Source organism: Ornithodoros turicata, chromosome 5 (assembly GCF_037126465.1).
Source record: "Ornithodoros turicata isolate Travis chromosome 5, ASM3712646v1, whole genome shotgun sequence".
In the NCBI taxonomy this organism is placed as follows: domain Eukaryota; kingdom Metazoa; phylum Arthropoda; class Arachnida; order Ixodida; family Argasidae; genus Ornithodoros; species Ornithodoros turicata.
The window spans coordinates 32471284-32495927 of record NC_088205.1 but is presented as its reverse complement, the minus strand read 5'-3'; the positions used below and the strand labels follow the sequence as shown (position 1 = coordinate 32495927).

Genomic DNA, 24644 nt, shown 5'->3' with positions numbered 1-24644 from the left:
CGAGAGCCTTAGTCGCTTCCAAATTAAAAACGAAGGGTGAGCGGCTAGGTTTAATTCGATTATGCAAACAAATAATACAACAAACGAGGAATTGCTTAGAGTATTAACTCCCCATCGATGCAAATCCTATGTTTCTTACTCCATTTGGTTTGAGACATTCGGTGGGACCTTGGGAGGTCAAAAACAGTGCAACAGAATCGCGCATTTGTGTCTTTTTCGCGGTACATGCTCCATGTGTCATAGACAGTCACGTTTGTTTGTTTTTTTTTGTTTTTTTTGTTTTTTGAAGAGGAACTTTACACAGGACCGCACTTTGTTTATGCAAATGCCTTTGAGCCCCAGAGATCGACCCAAAAGGAAAACAAATGTATCACTCAGTATTTGGGGAATCTTAGCAGGTAAACTGTACAAAATAATATTTCTCATCCAGTCAGTTACCCACAGGGACGCGCACAGGACGTACGTGAATGACACTTCGCGGACAATCCGCGAGTATCGTCCTCAGGACGTCCAGCGGATTCATATCGAAGGACGAGGACACGATGACACCTTGGAGACATCGTCAGGACCGCGCGTGTACTTTGGGACTTGACACACACCCTCTAAACACGTACGAACACATACGGGCAACACGAGAATCTCGAGAGGACCAGCCAGCCTGCATTTTGTGTCTTCGTCACACTGTTTCTCTGCACGGCACTGAAAGGTAATCTCCTGTATGGAGGCTTACCCGCTCTGCTCAGGCTGTGCTGAAGGAGCGTGTAGTTTTGCGCGACAACGTGAAGCAGAGAAAAAAAAAGAACAAGGAAAGTGAACTTTGCTGGACATCCAAAGATCGCGTTTACTTATCGAATTATTTTCCTGTGTGCGGATGTACCGCACGAGTTGAATTTGAACAGTGCATTACCAAGGCGACAAGGTGAGAGGCTGTGGAGTCTAGCCTCCCACGGCATGCGAGCGCCACAGCGCGGCCACAAAAAGTTCGAGGAATTAGGGACCATAGTTTTTCCGAGCGGCGCCGGGAGAGATCGGTCTCCTTACTTCTCCGTGGTGACGATACTGTACAAGAAATGGGTTACAGCCGACTCGTGAAGTGAAGTAAAAGAAGATAAGAGCGCGAGGCTGCACGGTTACCCGGGCAACGACAGGTGGTGGTGGTGGTGGTAATGGCGGACGACAGGCATGTCTTGCGTCGCTAAAGCCTTGCACTGTCTTGCGTCGCTAAAGGCCAATCCCCATGGAGCGAATTTCTTGCAACGAAGTTTGCGCGGCAGACCGACACGCGCGTTCTGCACTTTCACTTTCTGCGCGTTCAATGCTCTTAAAGGGACACTAAAATGCAAAAACAAGTTGTCTTCAGATTACGTTACACGCTGTTATTTTCGTAATTGTTATCATAATTCCAAACTTTAATTCCGTTGAACATGAAAGAACTGATGTTCTGAGACTGGAACAACACAGAAGGGACAAATACATACAAAGCCTCAATTTGCCTAAGAAATTAATGATGAAAGATGAAAGTCACTGTGTATGTATTTGTCCCTTCTGTGTTGTTCCAGCCTCAGAACATCAGTTCTTTCATGTTCAACAGTTGCCGCCTGCGTCGATCCCGTCGTATGAATGTGTGTATGAGTGAGCAAAAATGAAGGAGTGAAAGGAGGATGAGTGAGAGAGAGTGGCTGGTTTGTCCCATCCGATGACTCACCCTGGAAGTGGCTGAGAAGGCGTGTTAGCTTAGCGCAATTGGTAGAGCCCTGAACCGGCAATCCAGAAGATGGGGGTTCGAGTCCTACAGCTGGCTAATCTTTTCAGTGACTTTCATCTTTCATCTTTGATTCCGTTACCGAGCTACAATCGAAATTATACCGGACTTTTTCTTGCTTCAGCGCTAAGCAGTGAACGTTGTTTCAGCTCGTGCATCGGTGTTTTTAGTCCACGCTGCGCGTGCACGCGCGTGCCACGCCATGGAACAGTCCCCGTGAAAAACATAGTGCGCGTTGCAAAGCGGACTGGCGTCGATCCAAAGGACGTGAAGATAAATGTTGTCAGTGGAAAATTCGCGAGAACTGTTGTGGGCTATAATTCAGTGAATCGGTATTGAAAAATGCAGCAATGCGCGTCATGCCGCGCATATACGGAACACTACGATCGGACCCGTTCCAAACCCACGTGGTCACGACAGGTATGCGCTCGCTTCTCCTGATGTCTCATTGGATGCCGCCAGTCTTTGCCTCCTGGGGATCCCATTCGCTGCCGCCAAAGATGGCTTCGTTTTCATTGCACAGTTCCCTTAGAAGTCGTCCCAGGACGCACATTCCCCCAGGGCGTCAGTCGTGACGTTGCCCACCCATGTGCGGCCGACAACGGCGAGCCCTTTCACCATCAGCATCACCACCACCACCACCACCACTGCGTTTTTCTTCTAAATGGTAGTGCTGTGTGAAATAATTTTGCTTGCATTATACTTATTGAAACAAGGACGTTCATTTGAGAGCAAGTTGTTTTTGCATTTTAGTGACCCTTTAATGTCACAAATTTTGCAACTAAATTCAACAACTGCCTAAAAAAGTGTGTGCAGTAATGCACCGAATGGCATATTCAATACTGCGAAAAGAAAACATGTTTTTTGGTAGAGAACGCCTGGCATTCTAGCTGTGTAGTAGGCGAGCAGACAACAGCACCCCATAGCAAGAAGAAGACCGCGACTCACGAGAGCGGACGATCACGTGCGGACGACATGGCAGCACAGCTGGCGCATTGTATTGGCTTTCGTAACGGAATAGTGCTTTGATTGGCACGCCTCGTGTTCATCCGCAGTCGACGTTTTCAAAATCGTAGTTTCCGCAGTCGACGTTTCCGCCCAGCTAGACGCTGGGCGAAAATATCTGGCATGGGCAGATCGCCGGCGCACGCTCACATTTTTGACGCCTCGCGCAGGGCGTCCGACATTTAGCAAAGTTCGCAGCTTTTCCGCTGTAGATTCGCGTCATGCAGGTTGGCCTTCACGCGTCCGTCGCTTTTTAAGGGGCTTGCGTCGGTTCGATGACGGTGGCAGTGAAACGCAGTAGTGCGAACCAGGGTTGCGGAATGGGGTCACCCATTCCATTCCATTCCATTCCGAGGAATGGAGAGTTCTGATAATCGGAATAATAATCCTCGGAATGGAAAGGTATATTCAATTCCCACTCCTGGAATGGCTCGGCAATCCCATTCCATTCCTCTAATTCCATCAATAAAAAAAGAAAAAGAAGAGAAACTAGGACCGGTAACGATACTGAATAGCCCAGCAGTGTTAAAAGGGCAACCTCCATGGAGCGAACGTACAGCGAAAAAGCTGCGAAGTTCGCTCAGCGTCGGACGCCCTGCGCGAGGCGTCCAAAATGTGAGCGTCCGCAGCCGATCTGCCCATGCCAGATATTTTCGCCCAGCGTCCGCGATTCCGGAAGCGTCAACTGCAGATGAACCAATCAAAGTGGTCTTCCGCTACGAATCTACGCCAGATCGCCTGCACGTGGTCGTCTGCTCTCGTGAATCATCGTCGTCGTCCTCTTCTTGCAACTGGATGCTGTCGTCTGCTCGCTGTTTCGCCAACTGCATCGTTAGAACGTGAGGCATTCTCTGCGAAGAAACATGTTTTCTTTTCGGAGTAGTGAATATGCTTTTCGGTACGTTACTGGGCGCATCTTTTCAGACAGATGTTGGATTTAGTTGCAAAATTTGTGACATTAAATGCACTTTTTCGAGCAATTGATTTCACTAAGCTTTCACCTTATACCCTGGCAACAGTGACATCACAGCATGACTTCCCGACGCCGTCCGCTGGTTTTTCGCTCCATGGAGCTGGTGCCGGCGAACAACTGGCGGCGGAACGCGCGTGGCAGTCTGCCGCGCGAACTTCGTTGCAAAAATTCGCTCCATGGAGGTTGCCCTTTAGAGGAGGTTGGCATTACCCAGCACGGAAAAAGCACAAAGACACGGTACGGAGAGGTTCCTAACATCACAACAACATCGATGCACTAGTAATTGTGATGATAAATATTTTTTAAGAATTGGGACATGTAAGCAATCTTGGTGACCAGTGATATCGTGTGTTCCGGTTCACAAACATGAGGATGAGGTGCTGGAAAGATGTGCCTGATACCAAACTTCGCCGTGCAGTCATAATACGCGAAACTGTGGAAAATACTCGTTGTACGTCTGCTGAAGCTGTGCCGAGGCCTGGGTGACCGCAGAGAGCTTCCCTCTATTATTTTCGAGACGAAGGAGAAAGGAAGCCCCGTTTATACATGCCGAATATTCAACATTATTATTTCGCTCTTGACCGTGTGTATAGTTGCGGTGCGTGTGTGCAAATTCCGATTCCATTCCTAGGACAGCTCCCGCTATTCCATTGCAATTCCATTCCAGGCTGTGATAAATCTGTAATGATTCCGGAATCATTCCAACTCCGGAGTGGCAACTCCGCAACCCTGGTGCGGACCATGCTTGAGAGGCAAGAGACTACGAGCGTTACGACAACGAAAAGTAACAAAATAAAAATAAGAAAGTTTCGAGGGCTGTCAAAGCATCCGGCTCCTACAGCAGAGTTGTAGGAGCACCTCTATGGAAGGTGTTGCGCCAGGAAACAAGACGGGAGAACAGAGGCGTAGTTTAATAGCAGAGTGCCGGACCCGAACTGAGAGGCAGTCAAGGACTACGCATTCTTTTTGAAAAGAATGAGGCTCGCGCCATTTGACGCACAGCGGAGCGGGACTTCTTCGTCTTCTGCGGCAGGCTGCTACAGGGCACCCCCGGGCCCCGGGCCGACCAGGTGACGTTGATTGATTGATTGATTATGTGTTTAATGGCACAAAGGCAACAAAGGCCATAGAGCGCCAAAACTATGCTGAGTGTGTCGGAGACGATTATGGGAAAGATGATGTGAGAGACAGTGTGGTAGTTAAAGCCTATCTACAGGTATGAGCGATGAGCGATGATTGATTGACCAGGATAAGAGAGAGGGGGATGACGATAGCAAGCGAGCATTGTAGTTAAAAGCTATCTACAAGTGTGACAATGAGATATTTACATGAGGAGTTCGGTGATAATGGATAAAAGCGGAGCAATGCTTATCATCTACACACGTGGTCAAAAATTTGATTACGTTATCAAACGGCACAAGAGGGGTGTCACCCAGTAGAAGGGCTGGGTGGAGTGGGACATGGTATCTGTAGAATGCGGTGAAATACTGTTGGCGTTGGTGTTCGAAGTGAGGGCAGGATGCCAGTACGTGCAAGACAGTCAAGCTGTCACCGCAGTGCGCACAAGCTGGCGGATCCTGACCTCTGAGTAGGTGGTGATGCGTGAGCCATGTGTGTCCAATCCTCAATCTCGCGTAAAGAACTTCGGATGATCTGTTGATGTGTTCAGTCCGATGCGGGGGAGAAACGTGTGGCTGTGTGAGGTGTAGCTTGTTATTTTCTTCCATGTCCCACTCCTGCTGCCACTGTGTGCAGACAGCTCTCTTTAACACTGGCAGGATGTCTTGGTAGGGTAGTCCTAGAGCTGACTCCTCTTGTGCCAACGCTCGCCGAGCCTCACGGTCGGCTCGTTCATTCCCCGGGATCCCAGTGACCAGGTGACGTGCTTGCCGATGCTAGGCCGCCGGCGCTCGGTTGGGGGTCGGTGGGGGGCACGATGGATGGTGAGCACAAGTTATGAAGCTCCGTGTCGATGTAGCGTTCGATGACCGGGTTTTCGATGAAAGCCGGTTTGAGACGATCAGCGCTTACTGTGTCCTCTCTACCCGTTGATCACGTTGCGGAAGGTCTTGTCAGATCGCTGCAGAACCGGGTGCGGACTGGAGTAAGGTGGACAGAGGGCCTTTTTCACGCTGTCTGTTCGGAGGAAAACGTGACTTGCCGTGCTGAGGTCCAGCGGAAGATGGGGCTTGCGGGCACACGTGGCGCGGGTTGGGACCGGTCGAAGGCTCTCGAAGGAACGGTGTAGACGGTCCAATAGCTGCGAAGGGAGACGAGTGTGGTCACAGGGCAGGAAGAACTCGGCCGGCAGACGAACAGCACAGCCATAGACGACATCGCCTGCGCTACACCCCAGGTCAGGTTTGAGGACTGCGCGGATACCGAGGAGGACCACAGGAAGACGATCTGTCCAGTCGTTTCGGTCCTGTTGGGCAATTAGGGCGTCTTTGAGATGACGATGGAGTCGCTCAACGATGCCATCAGATGCAGGATGGTACGAGGTCGTTCTTGACCGAGAAGTGCCAAGGAGGCTGTAACCGCGTGGAAAAGACGGCTCTCGAACAGCGGGCCCCGGTCTGTGGTGATCTGAGACGGCACGCCGAAGCGCGCGACCCACATCGCAAGGAACGTGGCAGCGATCGTATTTGCGGTAGAATCCTCCATGGGGGCAGCTTCGGGCCAGCGGGTGTACCTATCAACAGCCGTTAGGAGGTAGCGGTAACCGGACGAGGGAGGGAGGGGTCCGAGGATGTCCAGATGAACGACATCGAAACGACCATCGGGCGCGTTGAACTTGCCGAGCGGGGTAATAGAGTGACGATGTACCTTCGAACGCTGGCAGGCTATGCAGTTCTTCGCCCAGTTGCGGACATCGGTGTTCATTGAAGGCCAAACATAACGGTCCGCAACTAGCTTCTGTGTAGCCAGGATGGGCCAGGTCATGCAGGGCAGAGGCAACGTTGCGTCGACACACCAACGGGACGAAGGGTCTGGGGTGACCGGTAGACATGTCGCAACAGATCGTGAGATTAGAGTCAGGAACAGGGAGATCCTCCAAGCGGAGTGAGAATGGCGGGTGCTCACTGAACCGCTTGAGGTCGTCGTCGCAGGCTTGAGCAGAGGCGAGCGTCTCATGGGAAACGGACGGGATAAGGGCAGACAAGGCCGCGAAGCGACTTAAGGCGTCAGCAGGACCGTTTTGAGTTCCCTAGACGTACTGAACGTCCGTGGAAAACTCGGGCAGGTAGGACAGCTGTCGTATTTCCCGGGGTGAATAGCGGCTGCTGGCGGAACGGAAGGCGTAAGTGAGCGGCTTGTGATCCGTCAGGATAGTGAAGGTCAGGCATTCAAGGAAATGGCGAAAGTGCCGGACCGTAAGGTAGGCTGCTAACAGTTCGCGTCCGTAAGTGCTATACTTTGTTTCGGCGGGTTTGAGGGCTTTAGAGAAAAACGCAATGGGATGCAACGCCCGGTCGAACTGCTGCTGCAGGACTGCTCCCACAGCCGTGTTTGAGACGTCGACCATAAGAGTGGTAGGAGCTGAGTGTTTCGGATGGCAGAGGAGCATTTGAGCTGTGGGGGCCGCTTTGATCTTGGCAAACGAGGACTCCGCCTCGGCATTCCATGATAAAGTCTGGGAACGTGGTGTATCCCGCCTAAGTAAAGTTTCTAGAGGTCGAAGCGTGGAGGCGCAGTGAGGGATAAAACGTCGGTAAAAGTTGATTAGTCCGAGGAAACGCCGGAGCTGCCGGAGTGATTGAGACTGTGGGAAATTGGTGATAGCCTCAACTTTGCTGGCGAAGGGGACAATGCCGGTGCTGCTGACTTGGTGACCGATGAATTCCGTGGATTCCACGCCGAATTCGCATTTTTGCACATTGACAACGATGCCATGTGCGGCCAGCCGTGTCAAGAGGAGACGGATGTGTTGAACGTGCTCTTCGGGACTAGAGCTGACCACGAGCAGGTCGTCAATGTAGGCGAACACGAAGGGAAGACCTCGGATGACAGAATCAATAAACCGCTGGAATGTTTGACCGCATTCCGGAGTCCGGAGTCCAGCATTATCTGGAACTCAAACAACCCAAACAGTGTGGTAAACAGCGGTTTTCTTGACATCTTGTGGAGCGACGGGAATTTGGTGATATGCTTTCACGAGATCTATCTTGCTGAAAAGGATGGCGCCGTGTAAGTTGACGGTGAAATCTTGTAGCCGAGGCAGCGGGTAACGATCAGGAACGGTTACCAGGTTAAGTGCGTGGTAGTCACCGCAAGGATGCCAGTCTCCATTTTTTTTTTTTTTTGGTACCATATGCAGAGGAGAGGACCAGTTGCCAAAAGATGGTCTTGCGACGCCGATGGCAAGCATATGGTCAAATTCTGCTCGTGTGATTTTCAGCTTCTCAGGACCAAGACGGCCAGCACGAGCAAAAACGGGAGCCCCGGTCGTGTCAATGTGGTGTACTATATCGTGAGCCACAGGGCACGTCCAATCCGGTTGTTGAGTGAGGGTAGGGAACTCCCGAAGAACGGCGGCGTATGGTGAAAGCATCGCAGACAGCGTTATATCATCGTTGGCGACCCTAGAGTTGGTTGTGAGAACTTGGACGAATAGAAGCGTCGACGTATCGAGGAGACGCTTGGTTGAGACATCCACAGTCAAGCTGAAGCGATGCAGGAAGTCTGCCCCTACCATGGCTTGGCTAGCTCTGGCCACTAGGAATAGCCAAGAAAAATTTCTTCGCAGTTCCAGGTTGAGATTTAACACCTGTTGCCGGAATACTGGTATACCGGTGTGATTTACCGCCGTTAAGTGAGAAATAGGGGTGCGGCGTCGGTCGGACTGAGTGGCAGGCAGTACGCTAACTTCGGCTCCCGTGTCGACCAAGAAACGTGTTCGGTTGACCCGATCAGACACGTAGAAGAGGAGAATGGGTGCTGCTGGTCGCCGCCAGTGCTCCCCTGGCTGGTTTCCCGTCCAGCCGCAGAGGTGGGTGCATCGTTCAGCGTTGTCACCGAAGCGGGAATGGTACGAGTACCAGGAAGTGGAAGCGGGGTCTTGGGCCGCTGGCGAAGCCGTACGGCGGGGAGATCGAGAAAACGGCTTCGAGAGCGACGGTGCATGTTCGTAAGCGCGGCGACAGATTCGCTTAGGTGCTTGACGTCTGCTGCGAGGGAATCCAACCTGTCATTGTACGGGTCTTGGGGCGCACCACGGACGACATGATGAGGGGCAGTTGCGTGTGGGGACGCGTCAGAAAAGGAGGCGATGCCTGAGCCAACTACTTCCATTACCCTATCAGCTTGCTGCGCTAGATCCTTTGAGGGGCGGGCTGGATGCAGGGGCAAGGATCATCTGGGCCTGTTGTGGAAGTCTCCTGAGGAATAGTTCTCTGAGTACGTTGCTGTCAAACGTTGATGCACGGTCTCCACGCAAAGCTTCCATGGACCGCAGCAAATGAGTTGTACTGCGGTCGCCAAGCCCTTCGGTAGTCAACAACTGCTGCAGCCTCTTACGTTCAGTAATAGTGGTGCGATCGATTATCGCGGAGCCCGGTGTACGGCTCCTGGGAGGGCGGTGCTTGAAGCATGTCAGCAACTTCCATTGCGACGTCGTGTGGTAGGACAGCTACTATGTGACGGTACATCGTGAGTTGGGGTGATACACCGGCTAGCTGAAATTGGGTCGCTGCCTGAATGAACCATATGTTCGGGTTCCTTTGCCTGAATGGCGGTAGGCGAATGGCTATGTGGCTCATGGAGGTCGAGGGCGAGGAAGGTAGCGTGGGCTGTGGAAGAGCACCAGCGGCATTATTGCTTGCCTGCCTCTCGTCGCCGAGCGTTCTTGACTCCGCTCTTCGGGTCACCAATATGGAAGCTGTTGAGCCAGGAAACAAGACAGGAGAACAAAGACGTAGTTTAACAGCAGTGTGCCAGACCCGGACTGCGAGGCAGTCAAAGGCCGCGCATTCTTTTTGAAAAGAATTAGGCTCGCGCCATTTGACGCACGGCGGAGCCGTCTTCGTCTTCTGCGACAGGCTGCTACACCTCTATCATCCGTGGCATTGGACGCTTGGGCGCATGACATAATTTCCGCTTTTCCGCTTGCCAGTTTGCTTAGAAGTCGGTCCAGTACGCACATTCCCTCAGAGTGTTACTCGTGACGTTGCCCACCTCTGTGAGGCCGACACCGAGGTCTCTTTCATTAGCACCACCACCACACCGCTCGCCAGATGCCGTGCTGTCGATCTCAAGTCCGATCTCAGGGGAGCATGAGACGAGAAGGGTCTCAAAATGATTTATGCAGTTGTCGCGCTCTCAAATCTTAATCTTGAGTAGGAACTCACGATGAGATCATACTCACCTCCGATTTATGCAAACTGCCCCAGAGCTTCACCACATAACACGCTCAATGCCAACCGCCGCCCAACATGATAGCGTTATCCGTTGAAAAGAAACAGTATATCTCTTTGTGACCATATAATACTGACCGTACTCTTTGTACCAGAAATCTAATGTGTTGGAACAAGTAGTACTACTCCTCCTTTCAACATGTCAGGAGAGAGAACGATATCTTGGATGAAGCTTTGTCTTTGAGCGTTATCGGGCTTTCTTTTGAGAATGTATGCCATAGTATATCAACAGGTGAGCGCGCAGAAACTGAAACTGCCTTTCGTGGAACCTTCCTGTTGTGTATTGGCCTGGTATGCCAGCCCAAACACAGCAAAGCAATATGAGAAGGAAGAAACGTGTGAGGATCGTCTCGGTTTCCTGTCTCTGAACTCTCTTTGGACTTTGTGCCGGTACTTACCAGCGACTTACAGCCAGCCTTATTGAGCGTCTCGAACCGACACTGCAAACAAGCGTTACAACACTCATGCAGGGCATGTCGGAATAGTGAGAGACGGGCTGCATGGCCACAGTCGCTTGTGCAGAGTTTCGTTTATGATTGATGGGTTGGAACCCGAGTCGACTCAGCTGGACAAAGAAACCATGTCCTGAATCAGCAACAAATGACCAAACATTTCAACCGTTTCAAGTTCGGGGGAACGAGCTGTCACTCGTGAAAGGTTGCTTCATTTTGGGGAACAGAATAGTTATACCACCGACACTGCAAGCAAGCTTTATGAGCATTCTTCATGCAGGGCATACCGGAATAGTGAGAACGAAGGCTTTGGCAAGGAGTTACGTCTGGTGACCAGGTGTTGACAGTGATATTGAAAGCACTGCCAGCAGCTGTCGGTCCTGCCAGATGACACGCAACATGCCGCCACGAGAAACTCCACACCCATGGATTCTACCGTCCAGACCGTGGTCGCGGCTTCATCTCGATTACATGGGGCCTTCCATGGACGAAACTTCCTAGTTTGAATGGACTATTACTCACGTTGGCCGGAGGTCACACAGGTGTCATCGCTCTCCACAACCGAGCTCATCAAACACTTGCGACGGATGTTCGCTACTCACGGGCTTCCAGAAGTGATTGTGAGACACAATGGCACAAGCTCCGCATCAGCCGAGCTGCGAGAATTGACGAAACTAAATGGGATTCAACACGTCTTCACGCCAGTTTACTATCCAGTTTCTATAGGCTCCGCATAACGCATGGTACAGACCGCCAAGTGTGGCCTCTCAAGACTGCAAGGGAGCGACTGGGAATGTAGACTGGCAAGGGTGCTATTTTAATTGCGGTCCACCCCGAGTGCCACAATCGGAAAGACACCAGCAGAGATCATGTTCGGGCGCCGCCTTCGAGGTCGGCTTGACCTGCTGCGGCCTGCTAACGACAGACAACAAGACCTAGGCGTGCCTATGGCGGCATGGTGGTTCAACAAAGGTGTCGCGGTGTTCGTACAAAGTTACAGAGAGGCAAACAAATGGTGTTTCGCGACGATTACGGCGACAGAGGGCAGCTGTATCTACAGAGTGCGACGCAGCGATGGATTAGAAAACCGTGTACACGTGAATCAGATAAGCCGCCGTCAAACGAGCACAGGAGAGCCTCATCAAACAGCGATGAAAATTTATGTTCTGAGGCTGGAGCACAGAAGAAAGGACAACACAACGCGCAAGCCTCAAGTGTCTAAGAATAATGAAAGAAGGAAGTCACTGAAAAGGTTAGCCAGCTGTACGACTCGAACACTCATCTTCTGGATTGCCGGTCCATGGCTCTACCAATTGAGCTAAGCTAACACACCTCCCGTCATAACATGTCATACACGTCCCGTCATAACACGTCATACGTAACCCTTTCAATACCATGCCAATGATGAGGACGGTGCCCAGAAGAAGAACAGTCTCTGTTCGAAATATCGGCGGCTCTCGTCTTGAGGCAACTGCCTTCGTACTTCCCTTCCCGTTAGCTGGATTTCTACCCGTCTAAGGTGGGAAGGGATTGTTGTGTATTGGCCTGGCATGCCAGCCCAAACGCAGCAAGGCAATATGAGAGGGGGAAAACGTGAGGATCGTCTCGGTTTCCTGTCTCTGAACTCTCTTTGGACTTTGCGCTGGCACTTACCGGCGACTTACACACAGTCTTAATTATGGAGCGAACCGAGACGTTGGTTGTTTCCACTAGTGTTCTAATATGTCTGAAACGAACTCAACTGGACATTAAACTTGCTATACGTTGGTTCCGGCGCATATCACCGGGCGCGGCCATGACGCCTCCAAACTGCTGTAATGGCGACCGGGTGACGTCATGCAAGATGGCTGCTGTCTAGGAAACTGCCGTACAACGTTATCCTAAAGTACTTCACCAAAGAGTGTGGGGTGACAGGAATTATAATAGGCTCACCACTCGGGCTGCTTGGCGGCTGATCGGGTAGTTCGTCGTCTTGCACTTGGTCTTTGCCTTGCAGGCACTTAGTGCAGTAGGTGTTGCCCATCGCGGCTGAAAGAGATTGCGGTCGACGTCGTGTGATTACATAATCTTTTCAGGCGCTGGTAAATACGCGACAAGAGAGGACGACAAGAACTCTTTCAATATGTACTGAGACTGTCTTCTACTATAACCAATTTATCGTTGAAACACAAAAGGCGCCTTAGTTGCTATACGCTGATATCCCTGCCCCACGGGCGGTCTCCAATGATGATTGAACACCAATCACCACGGAACTTGTGCGTAGCATGTGTGTAACGTGTCAACCTGTCAGAGAACATTGGACCTAATGAGACATCCTCAAGAAATATTCTGGTGGAAAAAAAATTTAAACAACGGCTCGCAGTACTGAAGTTCAGCCGTCCTATGTCGCACGGCGCCGGATTATCGGGAGCGACACACATAGCAGACGACACCATCGGCCCTGTCGTCTGCTAAGAAGCATTTTGTGGCTGAGGAGCAGAATATCCCCCATAGGTAGAAGACCACGCAAATGCATGACGTTGGGCGGTGGCGCTCACGTAACAACGGAAAGCGATTTCCGCATTTTCCCCTGGAGTGTTTTGGGGAATGTCCCATGTGTAAATACACGGTCACACAGTGAATCGTGTTACAACTTTAGTCGCACAAAAGAAGTGTACACTTATAAAAACGCCATTTTCTATTCGGCAAACTGAAGGCGGGTGAAAAATGAGTAATACTGATGAGTACTGACCAGGTATTGAGTAGTACCAGAGTAGTGAGTAGTAGTAAATGAGTAGTGTGTATTACACGTAAGGTTTGTCTGACTTTACTAAAGGTGATGATGATGATGATGATGATGATAATTCGTGTGTTATTGGCGCAGATCAGGTAACTATGACCATAATGCGCCAAGACTGTGCTACAGATCATTAACGATTTAAGAGTACCTGATCCAACATGATCCAGTGATCTATTAAAAGGATGTAAGGATTCGGTTAAAACTACCGCATTACTAATCAAAAGGCATAAAAGAAAGCTGTAAGGCTACAATGCATTTCAATGACCAATAGTCTGGACGAAGTTAAAAACCCGTTCAAATGGTACAAAATCTTCATCCCACAGTAAAAAAAAGGGGGGGTTGAAAGGTAAATGGTAGTGTAAAACTCATGAAAAGGAGGTGCCGGTGAGTTTTGTACGATGGACACGTGATGAGGAAGTGGAGGCTGTGCACACTACACCGTGCACAGAGTGGGGTATCCTCCCTACGGATGAGGTGACCGTGCGTCAAATGGGTATGCCCAATCCTCAGCCTGGCGGAAAGAACCTCATGCAGGCGATTGTTAAAAACATGTGTTGATTTCCCTATGATGGGATCTAGGTGAAGTTTGTTCTCATGTTGTGTATCCTGTGCTGCTGCTACTTGCTATTTATGCTTCTCAGAAGTGCTCTGCGGAGGTCATGAGAGGGTACATCAAATTGGCTGATCTCAGATGAAAGGGCCGCTGTGGCAGCTGTGTCAGCGAGTTCATTCCCGGTTATACCAACATGACTGGGTACCCAGCAGGAGGTTAAAGAAATGCCCTTCTTCGTCACCCTACTGGAAAGGCACTGTGCGCTGCGTACAAGGTTTTTTGACATCCCTATGTTGCCTATTGCTTTGAGACAACTTAGAGAATCTGCGTGGATGACCGATGACTTGATATGATAGTGTAAACCGTAGTTCAATGCTCCTTTGCTAAAAGTGTAATATCGATATTACTAAAGGGGTAATATCGACATACATCACATTTTACCCCAGCGTCGATCATTAACGGTGTAAATCAGGTGTTGAAATAGATAGTTACGCCTTATTCACCCTTTTTACACCCTATTTGAACTGAAAATATGGTGTTGAAAATGGAGTTTTAATTGGCGATATGTGAACAAAAGAAAAAGTATACTAGTTTCACAGCTCCACTCAGCAGGTAATCAGATAAAAGACGATAGCATGACCTAGAAACACAGTATTTGACAGGGAAGGATGTCAGGAATTTAGCTGTTATCTTTCCAGACGTGCGTGTTAATTGCGAAGACATATTCCCGTCACGGTCACAAACGTTCTCCGCCCCGCTACACAGACTTCGACGGAGACTTTCGGAACAAAATGTATTTCAAGCTTGCGGTATTCCCACAATCATTTACACGAACTGAACGCAGATGTGAAATATCTCACTTGAAAACGAAACTTGAATCATAAAAGGGTAGTTTCATTTTAAATCGAACAACGTGTGAAAGTCGTATTTTTTAATTCGCCCAGAAAAAATATATGTTAGAGGACAGCTCAAACGACGCAAATCGCGCCACGTGCGATGCTCGTGCGTGTAGTAGTTTCCGCGTAGGAGAGGAGGAAAGTCTGAGGCTGCTTGAGCACGCTTTCTTCTGGACCGACTTTGACGGGATCGAGCATCGCTAATTTTATGTCTAGGAACTGGAGGTTTTTTTCTGATTATAGGCTGCACCATAGACACTGTCGACAGTCACCCACAGAATTCTGAGATCCACAGATTTTCTGTTAAAAATGCCAAAGTTGGCGTAAACGTTCAAAAAGGCCAAACTTTGTTACCAATTTGCTTCATGACGGAACCTCTGAGAACATCGAGCTTAGTGTCATTCGATAGGACATTGAAAGAGCTTTCGTGCTGTATAGAGCTCATTTTTCTCAGCCCAGTTATTTATGTGTTATTAGCTTGAGAATCACACATAGTTTTGAAAATAGCATAGAAAATTGCCAATGTTGCATCTCAGTTTTCTCAAAAATGCCATCTTCGATTTCCTTGATTATTTTTCAAAAGGTGGCGTCATGTCTCTGCTTTAGACGCCAAGTGAGACAATATTTTATTTTTGCCTGAGAGACGCGCAGCGATTTTTTTTTTTTTTTTTTTTTTGTCAGGCAGGGTGCACGAGGCTGCGGCCTGGCGCGCCCCACCCACGAGCACGCGACTTTCAACCTCTTCTTTGCTACAGGTGTCCCGCTGACGGAGAAATCAATGACCACACTGCGTGAGCTTGTTGTAGTGTCCCCAGAGCATCACTTTACGTTTACCCAATGGCTTCCCAGTTCCGTCAGGCCCATTCAAACCGTGGGAGAGTACATGAGTTGCCTGTGCGCCCTTGACGAGAAGCCCCAGTTCGACGAACATACCGACAAAGCAGTGAGAAGAAACGAAGCGCTTCGTAGAGATCTTTATCCGCTGGTAACATCTTAGCTTTTGTTTCAGGTTGCCACCAGTCCCCCAGGAAGTGTGAAAGTCACATCCTTTTCATTGGTAAAAGAACGAAGAACGGAAGTTTCGAACAACGTAAAATGTGCCCATCGCGAGATCCCTGCAGGTGGTGGCTGACACCACTGGATTAGCATCATCCGATAGCTTTACACATGTCCTTTCACATGATATAAAGTGAATGGTTTCAAGCGCATGGATGCCAGAAGGACTACTGAAGACCACACCGAGGGTTTAAGGTACCTACGGCTACCGGAAACGAGGGATTTTAGTTGTGCGTTGTTCTGTCGGAAATTTTGATTCCCACGGTGACACTGACACATCTCGGTGAGGGCGAACGTGTTATACTTGAGAGCAGCAACTGTCATCACAGCGGTCTTACGGGTTTTGCACCACTCGTCGTGGTTCCGAAATAACGCTACGGAGCATAAAACTAATTAAAGAGAGCATGCACACCTTCGGAACTATCACTTATTGCGCCCAAGTTAAGAGGCGACTGCAACCACGCGACCACAAATTCGTATTCTCAGGTGTTGTAACTTTGTCCCCTGTGGCCGTAGTTCTGCCTTTTTAATATTAACTCGCACGACAGCCTCATAGCGTGCGTATGTGCATTGCCTCAAGCACATGTGCGGGAGAATAGTGAATATGCGCACGTGCGTATACGCACACGTCGTGCGTACGACTCCCATGAAAGTGCGCAATAGCAAGTTCAAGTCGCCCACGAAAGTATTGGCCTGCGTCTCCAAAGGAAAAAATAAAGATACGTACCATAAGTGTAAAATAAGTACATAATGCAACATCTGGGCATTAAATTACAAAGCAAAGGCTACGAAGCAAAACGCGCTCGTAAACATACGAAGAGCGCCTTTGTGTGGAAAAATCGCTCCGCGGAAAGATAGCCCTACGTCTCAATCAAAAAGAGAAAAGGTACTTTACCAGCAGCGCAAAGTACCGGCATAATTCTGCCCCTGTGGAATAAATCGTGAAGAATATTCCGGCTTTTTAGAAATAATTAAGATCGAACATGCAAAATTTTCGCGTACCACTCGTGGTTTTGCTATACTAGGCGGACAAAGAATGCGCTTGAACCCAGTCACTTTATATCATCTGAAAGGTCATGTATAAAGCTATCGGATGATGCTAATCCAATGGTGGCAGCCACCACCTGCAGGGGTCTCGCAATGGGCACATTTTACGTTTTTCGAAAGTTTCGGTTTTCGTTCTTTTACCAATGAAAAGGATGTGCCTATCACACTGCCTGAGGAACCTGAAACAAAACCTGAAACAAAACCTGAAACAAAAGCTAAGATGTTACCAGTGGATATAGATCTCTACGAAGCGCTTCGTTTCTTCTCACTGCTTTGTCGGTATGTTCGTCGAACTGGGGCTTCTCGTCAAGGGTGCACAGGCAACTCATGTACCCTCCCACGGTTTGAATGAGCCTGACGGAACTGACAGACCATTGGGTAAACGTAAAGTGATGCTCCGGGGACACTACAACAAGCTCACGCAGTGTGGTCATTGATTTCTTCGTCAACGGGACACATGTAGCAAAGAAGAGGTTGAAGGTCGCGTGCTCGTGGGTGGGGCGCGCCAGGCCGCAGCCTCGTGCACCCTGCCTGACAAAAAAAAAAAATCGCTGCGCGTCTCTCAGGTAAAAATAAAAGATTGTCTCACTTGACGTCTAAAGCAGAGACATGACGCCACCTTTTGAAAAATCATCAAGGAAATCGAAGATGGCATTTTTGAGAAAATTGTGATGCAACATTGGCAATTTTCGCCTACCATGTGTGATTCTCAAGTTAATACATAGAAACAAGTGGGCTGAGGAAAATGGATTCTATACAGCACGAAAGCTCTTTCAACGTACTATCGAATGGCACTAAGCTCGATGTTCTCAGACGTTCCGTCATGAAGAGAATTGGTAACAAAGTTTGGCCTTTTTGAACGTTTACGCCAAGTTTGGCATTTTTTAACAGAAAATCTGTGGCTCTCAGAGTTCTGTGGGTGGCTGTCGACAGTGTCTATGGTGCAGCCTATAATTACAAAAATCCTCCAGTTCCTAGACATAAAGTCAGCGGTGCTAGATCCCGTCAAAGTCGGTCCAGAAGAAAGCGCGCCCAAGCAGCCTCCGACTTTCCCCCTCTCCTACGCGGAAACTACTCCACGCACGAGCGTCGCACGTGGCGCGATTTGCGTCGTTTGAACTGTCCTCTAACATATATTTTTTCTGGGCGAATTAAAAAATACGACTTTCACACGTTGTTCGATTTAAAATGAAACTACCCAAAAACGACTTTCGAAATTTGAAAAAGTCTGGCTCCCACCGAACGTCGATCGAAGTACTTCTCCTTCCTTTCTCTTCTCGGCCAACGTCACCGTGCATTAGTCATACCATTCCTGCGCTGTTTTCTGACTCTCAGGGAAGCAGATGATCGTTGTTTTTTTCCATCTGTGTCTGAGTGATCCGATCCTCAATTTTCGTCCGTTGTAATGGTAATGGTACCGTGATGTTACACGTAAGGTTTGTCTGCGCAGTATACGACATGTTGCACATGCCGCAGGGTAGGACTGCGGATAATTTGAACCACCTGGGGTTCTTTTGACGTGCACACGGTGCTGGAAGTAATGTTTACCTTAGATTAGAAACGTTCAGAGCAAAGCCATACGGGAGAAAAATACTAATCCACCTTCCAAGACGCACATAAGGCACTTCGATTTCGCTGGAAAATGGACAGTAGCTATCAGAGTTCGAGGTAACTCGTTACAAGTAACTCGTTACTGTAACTAAGTTCCTTTTTTTTGGTAACGTAACTTAACTCGGTACTTTTGCGCCGTGGTAACTTTCAGAGGAACTCGCTTCTTTTTCAGGTAACTTTGCCAAAGTAACTTAAGTTCCAAGTTACTTTTAACTCGCTTTTTACTCACGTCCACATATTTTCTTGCTTTCTCTCCGGTTCCTTCATGGCATTTTTTGCCATAAAACGTGATATTCAATCAATGACAGTATTTTATTGAGGAAGTAAGAACCGCTGCCATTGAATAAAGCTGAACCATTGTGCGCCCACGGGAGTAAGATGCAAAGCGTTCGAATAGACCTCTACCAGAGAAACGTCATCATGACATTGGTAGACAGACTGAAACCGAAACAAATCGGAAGGAGAGGGCTGGGTTCCACGAACGGGCACTTGTTCGCTGCCTCCAATTGAAAGAAAAGCAAGACCGAGGGTCGCGTCCCTTTCAGCGATCATATCGTAATCTCCTCAAGACCGTGACTTTCGGGCGCGACCTTGTTCACCTCTAGCTTCGAGCGTAGTTCAATTCTACCAAATTTGTGGCGCTGTCGAACACTATGATGTCATTTGTTTACAAACAGGGAGAGGTCTATTGTTGGACGTGTCTAAGCGCGTTGCGCGTGTCTAAGTGCGTTGCACTCCTCCGCAGGCAACTCAAGGTCTAACTCAACTGCTCACGCGTAATGCACCTGCGTAATGCTATTTTGTGTCCGAAGTAACTTGGAAGTAACTCGTTCTTTTTTTAAGTAACTCAGTAACTGCGAGTTGCATTTCAGGCTGAAGAACTTCGTTAGTAACTTAGTTACATTTTGCAGACGGTAACTTAACTTGTAACGAGTTCTTTTTGACGAGTAACTTCTCAATCTATGGTAGGTAGTAGGCTAGCGAAATACAAGCGTGCCACTGGGGAAACACAGATTTCCATATTCACGTGCGTGATAACAGCTGGCACGGAAACGTACAGTTTTGGTGTGGTGAGCGAAGACTTGTGTCACGGTTCAGTACCCTGTTAGCTTCCATCGCTATTGAAGAGTGGCTTGACGAGAATGTTCCTCTTGCAGCTAGTGATTTACGTGTCAGATGGAGCGGTGAGCCATTTTAAAAATCGGCATAGGCTCTTGAGCTCTCCAAACCTACTTCTGCGAGTGCGACATGGCTGTTCACAGGAACAGGCCACGACAAAAGTTAATGTAACAGGATCGGTGAAATAAGAAAGCACCATGCCACGACACCTAACTTGCGTTCACCCGAGCAAGACGTCATCCTATGGTCGCAAGATATGATAAAGTGCTGGCCAAAACACCCAAAGCGCGTCCATTTACTCCATCCAGGCGCTGACGACGTGGCTTCTTTTAGAATGCAAAAGAAAAAGGAATGGGTAAATTGATACCGCATGAAAGTGGCATACAAGGTTCGCATGCGTGGCAAAGCAAGACATCGGAAAGTGGAGGCCGAGAAACATTCATAGCTGGTAACGTGGACAATGAACGCAGAAAAGTGAAGGTTTCATAGAAGCTGAGTGAAATTATTTGTCGCTGTCACAACCCGTAAATAGCTATCTTCCTAAACTCAATAGCAGAAGCCTGATGTTAAGGTAGTTTTGTCCCTTGAGTGCGTATGACCAGTTGGGTATGCATTGGTGAACCAGTGGATGTCTCTATGACTCATGTAGCCATGGATGATTCTATGGAGAAAACAGCAATGCTCTCTTACTCAGCTTTTGCTAGCTGCGGTGAGATTTTTTGCACACTGTTGGAGAATACGGATTTGATGTTATAGTTCATTACTTACTTAGTATGTGACACTCTTATTCTACACAGGAAGTGATGCAAAGCGCAGGAGATATCTCCATACTACCCAGTCACCAACCCATTACCTTTGAAAAAGCTGATTGCAACATTTACAGTTTTCATTGATGTTTCTTATGCACAGATGGGACGACGCAACTGTGCTTAAAGCGCTAAAGACACGACTTGGCTGTGGCTATGGAGGATACGAGTCCGTAAAAGAAGAACTTGTACCACTGAAAGATGCTGAAAGATGGAAGTCACTGAAAAGATTAGCCAGCTGTAGGACTCGAACCCACATCTTCTGGATTACCGGTCCAGGGACCTACCAATTGAGCTAAGGTAACATACCTCCCCAGCGACTTCCGAGGGCGAATCATGTGAAGGGACAAACCAACCACTTAGCTCAATTGGTAGAGCCCTGGACCGGTAATCCAGAAGATGTGGGTTCGAGTCCTACAGCTGGTTAACCTTTTCAGTAACTTCCATCTTTCAGCATTAATTTCTTAGGCACTTTGAGGCTTGTATGTATTTGTCCTTTCTATGTGTTCCCAGCCTCAGAACATCAATTTCTCCTGTTGTACCACTGCCATCGGAAAGAACCTTGCAAAGGAAGATAGAGAATGTAAAGTTCGGAGCAAGTAAAACTGTCAAAGCGTATCCTATATTTCCTAGCGTAAAATTGAAGTACGCTTTGGTACACATATATTTTTCTTTTGTTTATAGGTATATGTTTTTTGTATGATTGTGTTGTCATTATGCGTGGTTGCTTTCTTACAGGTGTTCTTGAGGAGCTGCTGCCAGGACTTAAAGTCAGGCTGGAAAAGATGCGTCCCGAAGAACGGCATTGTGCTATGCTTGCTGACGAGATGCAACTGACGCCAGGACTGGATTTTGACCCCCCCCCCCCAAAAAAAGCTATAATCGGACAGGCAACAGCACCACTTGCAAACCATGCCACGAAGAATCCATCATAGGCTAGTGATCATGCTGGCCGGCCAGCCATCTAGGTGGAAGCAAGTCCTGGCATATCATTTCTCATGTTTGGTTCCTGTCAGCAATGGTTTTCTGGCATGCCAGTTACATTGTTGACATGATGGTAACAAATGATCCATGTTCTCACGCAGGTGATTTGGCAACAAAGCTTTGTGGAAACTTTGTGGCATTGGGGCTACTACGACATCTGGGCCTAGTGTTTCCTGCAGTCACCCCTGTGACGCGGAACGGTGGCTGTATTTTCTGGCTGACCCTCCACACATACTAAAGAATATGCAGGGCCATCTTACGAGAGGACAAACCATTCATCTTCCGTCAGACGTGGTAAAAGCTGAGAATCTTCCAAGTGATGGGGTAAGCTGCGGTGAAGCTCTACGTTGTGGTTCGGATACACTCCTTTTTACTCTATAACTGTATACTCAAGCTTCCTTTTTAACTTTCATGTGTCAGTACGCTTCATTAGAAGAGTAGCGCAGATAGATGCCGAACGTGATCTCAAGCTCGCAACCCACCTGAAGCTGATATACCTAGTCCCCAGCCACTACGAAAAAATGAATGTCGCCTCTGCTGTAGCTGTTCTAAACCATGCTGTGGAGTGCATAGAGTTTTGGTGCAAACTCTGCAAACCATGAAAATAGAGTTTTGGTGCAGCTTGACCAGCTTGACAAAGCAGTACTGACCACGGCATGGTATTTGGAACAAGTCGACAAGTGGTGGGAGAACCACTCAAGATCCATATCGACTGCAATGAGCGAGTTGAAAGAGAATAAGCATAAGGACGCTGTGACCTTTCTGACCAGATTTGCGAAGTTGATGTCCATGGTGACTATAAAGAAAGAAAACCAGAGTCTATGTTTCAAACCATGTCCAGGCCGGAGTGATGGTGTCATCAGTGAGTGCTGTTCAACTGCAAGAATTTCTCCTAAAAAACAAAGCTTCAAGTTTGTGATGCTCGGAAGGCTTGTTCACGATGCGTTGGAAAACTTGTTTTCATGTGTGCGGGCCAAAATCCCAGTATCCCGACCCTTGGAATTCAAGCTTACACTCTAGCTAATCATGTTATCCAATACTTCAGCCCAAGTCGAAAGTGTAGATTTATCAAATCAGTGATCGCGAAGATCTACTAGAGTTTGTAGAACTTCGAAAGGGTCTCTCCAAGGTCAACGACCATCTCATGATTGATGAAGCAAATGCAGAACTCGAATTGACTGAAACTGTGTCTGACGAACTATCTCAGATGGACGACGAGGGAGCACAGTCATTATGCTATGGGCTGGTTCCATTTCCAAGAGTGTCACTTCTGTGTACAAGCTGTGTGGCACATGTAAGACGTTCCTAGAAGAAGATTTAGTTGACAAAAACGATGCTTTGCTCCAGTATAAGTCATAAGTCATCATATAAGTAGGTTTAGGAACGCACACGTGTGTTCCCAAGCCTACTCGACCGGTTAGCTACTCTAACGTGACGTGGTACAATACTGTCACGTGATCTACCCAACTCAGGAGTAGGTTTAGGAACGTACCCCGTACCCACGCAGCAATTTGCCCCGGAAATAGCAGACGACGGAGCGCTTACGTCACTAATCTGCGAAACCGACATCGCCTATGGCACCTTCTCCCCAGGAGACCTCCTTTCCACGAACTGTTTTAACGAAAACTCTTTCGTCAGCATAAAAAGCTGTGATGACTGCGAAATTTGTCTAGCTGTGTCTTCACAGATTCTTGTCGGTGTCGCATGTCATCAGCAAAGCTAGGCTTCAACAAACCAAATTTTACTCTAGGTTGGCGCTTGTGGACTAGTTCGACTGGTGACTTACAGTCACTGAACTCGGACAATTGCGGTAGGGCATCAAAAAATTGTCAAGTCATTCTTGAGCGTATCTGGTCCTCCCACTTTCGTTGTCCTCCATCTGCTGTTTCCGCTGGGCCATCTTCACTGTCTGGACCATCCTTTCAACTGAAGCTGGATGATACGCTGAAGTCATTGTGTGTTTCACACCACAACTTAACATAAAGTCGGCGAATTCCTGGAAAGTGAACTGCGGACCGTTATCACTTACAAGTCCTTGTGGAAACCCGTAACGAGAAAAAAAAGTACGAAGTTTGTCAACAGTTCTTGCTGTTGTAGCGGCGTGCATGTAAAACACTTCCAAGGACCTTTAAAAACATCGGCAACCACAGTAAGACAATCTTGGTTACGCTTTGTAGCAAAATCTACATGAATCCTTTGCCAACATTCAGGATAGGGCGTTGCGTCGCTTGACAAATGGCACACTTTTGAACATACATTTCAATATCTTTCTCTAAGCAAGACCACCAGACATATGCACACGCCAGCATTTTCATGCGGCTATTGCCTGGATGTTTCTCAATCAGCAACCCTAGAACATTGACTGGTATTTCTGTGGAATAATTAGCTGTGTACCCTAACAGAGCATCATTCCTCTAGAGAGTTCATTCCGTCTTAGATAATGTGCTTGTCAGTTACCGAAGCTGGCCATCCATGCAATGTAAATTCCGCTACCTTATTTAAAATCCTGTTCCCCTTTGTTGCCCCGGCAATTTCTTTGGCGCTCAGTGGGGTGTTTTCGAACACTGCAAGGATTTCTTCTTTCTCTTCTAAATCTTGAATCGGTAAAGGTAAACGAGAGAGCGTGTCTGCCACCTGCATGTTGCTTCGCTTTCTGTACTTAAGGGCATGTAACTATGGTGAGCTAGCTCACCATAATGTAACTGTATGCAGAAAGCAATAATGGTGGTGGTTGTGAAAGGGCTCGCGCAGCGTTGCGTGCGAGTCGCGGCCAATGTTGAGATGCCTTTGTTTTTCGACAAGATCCCTAATAGCGGTTGGCAGTGTATATACAGTGTAAACTGTCTCCCGTAAAAGTACCTGTGAAAACGCTGGAGGCCAAATACTGTAGCTATAACTTCTTTTTCACCTTGCGCGTATCTCTTCTCGGCCTTAGATAGCATCCGTGACCTGAAATCCACGGGTCGCTCACTCCCATCTTGTGCCACATGAAAGGTAACAGTACCCGGTCCGTATGATGATGAGTCACATAAAAGTCCAAGTGACTGTGTTACATCATAATAACAAAGACACTGCTGTTCACTACTGCTGCAGCAGCCCATTATTGCCTGAAACACTCGTTCACAGTAGTCCCATAGCTATTTATGACCCTTCTTTAACAGAGCTTTCTTCTACAAGAGCGACGCGAC

The 24644-nt window shown here is 48.3% G+C and overlaps 1 protein-coding gene across 3 annotated transcripts in view; it reads right to left on the bottom strand.

Annotated features, from left to right (window-relative positions):
- LOC135394316 (tyrosine-protein kinase Fyn-like) overlaps positions 1-24644 on the bottom strand; it is a 204460-nt gene that overhangs the window by 148648 nt on the left and 31168 nt on the right. For all 3 annotated transcript variants that reach the window (XM_064625007.1, XM_064625006.1, XM_064625008.1), the window contains exon 2: positions 12538-12633. In XM_064625007.1, coding sequence (XP_064481077.1) covers positions 12538-12628 — 91 coding nt within the window. In that variant the 5' untranslated portion in view covers positions 12629-12633. The remainder of the gene's footprint in view (positions 1-12537; positions 12634-24644) is intronic.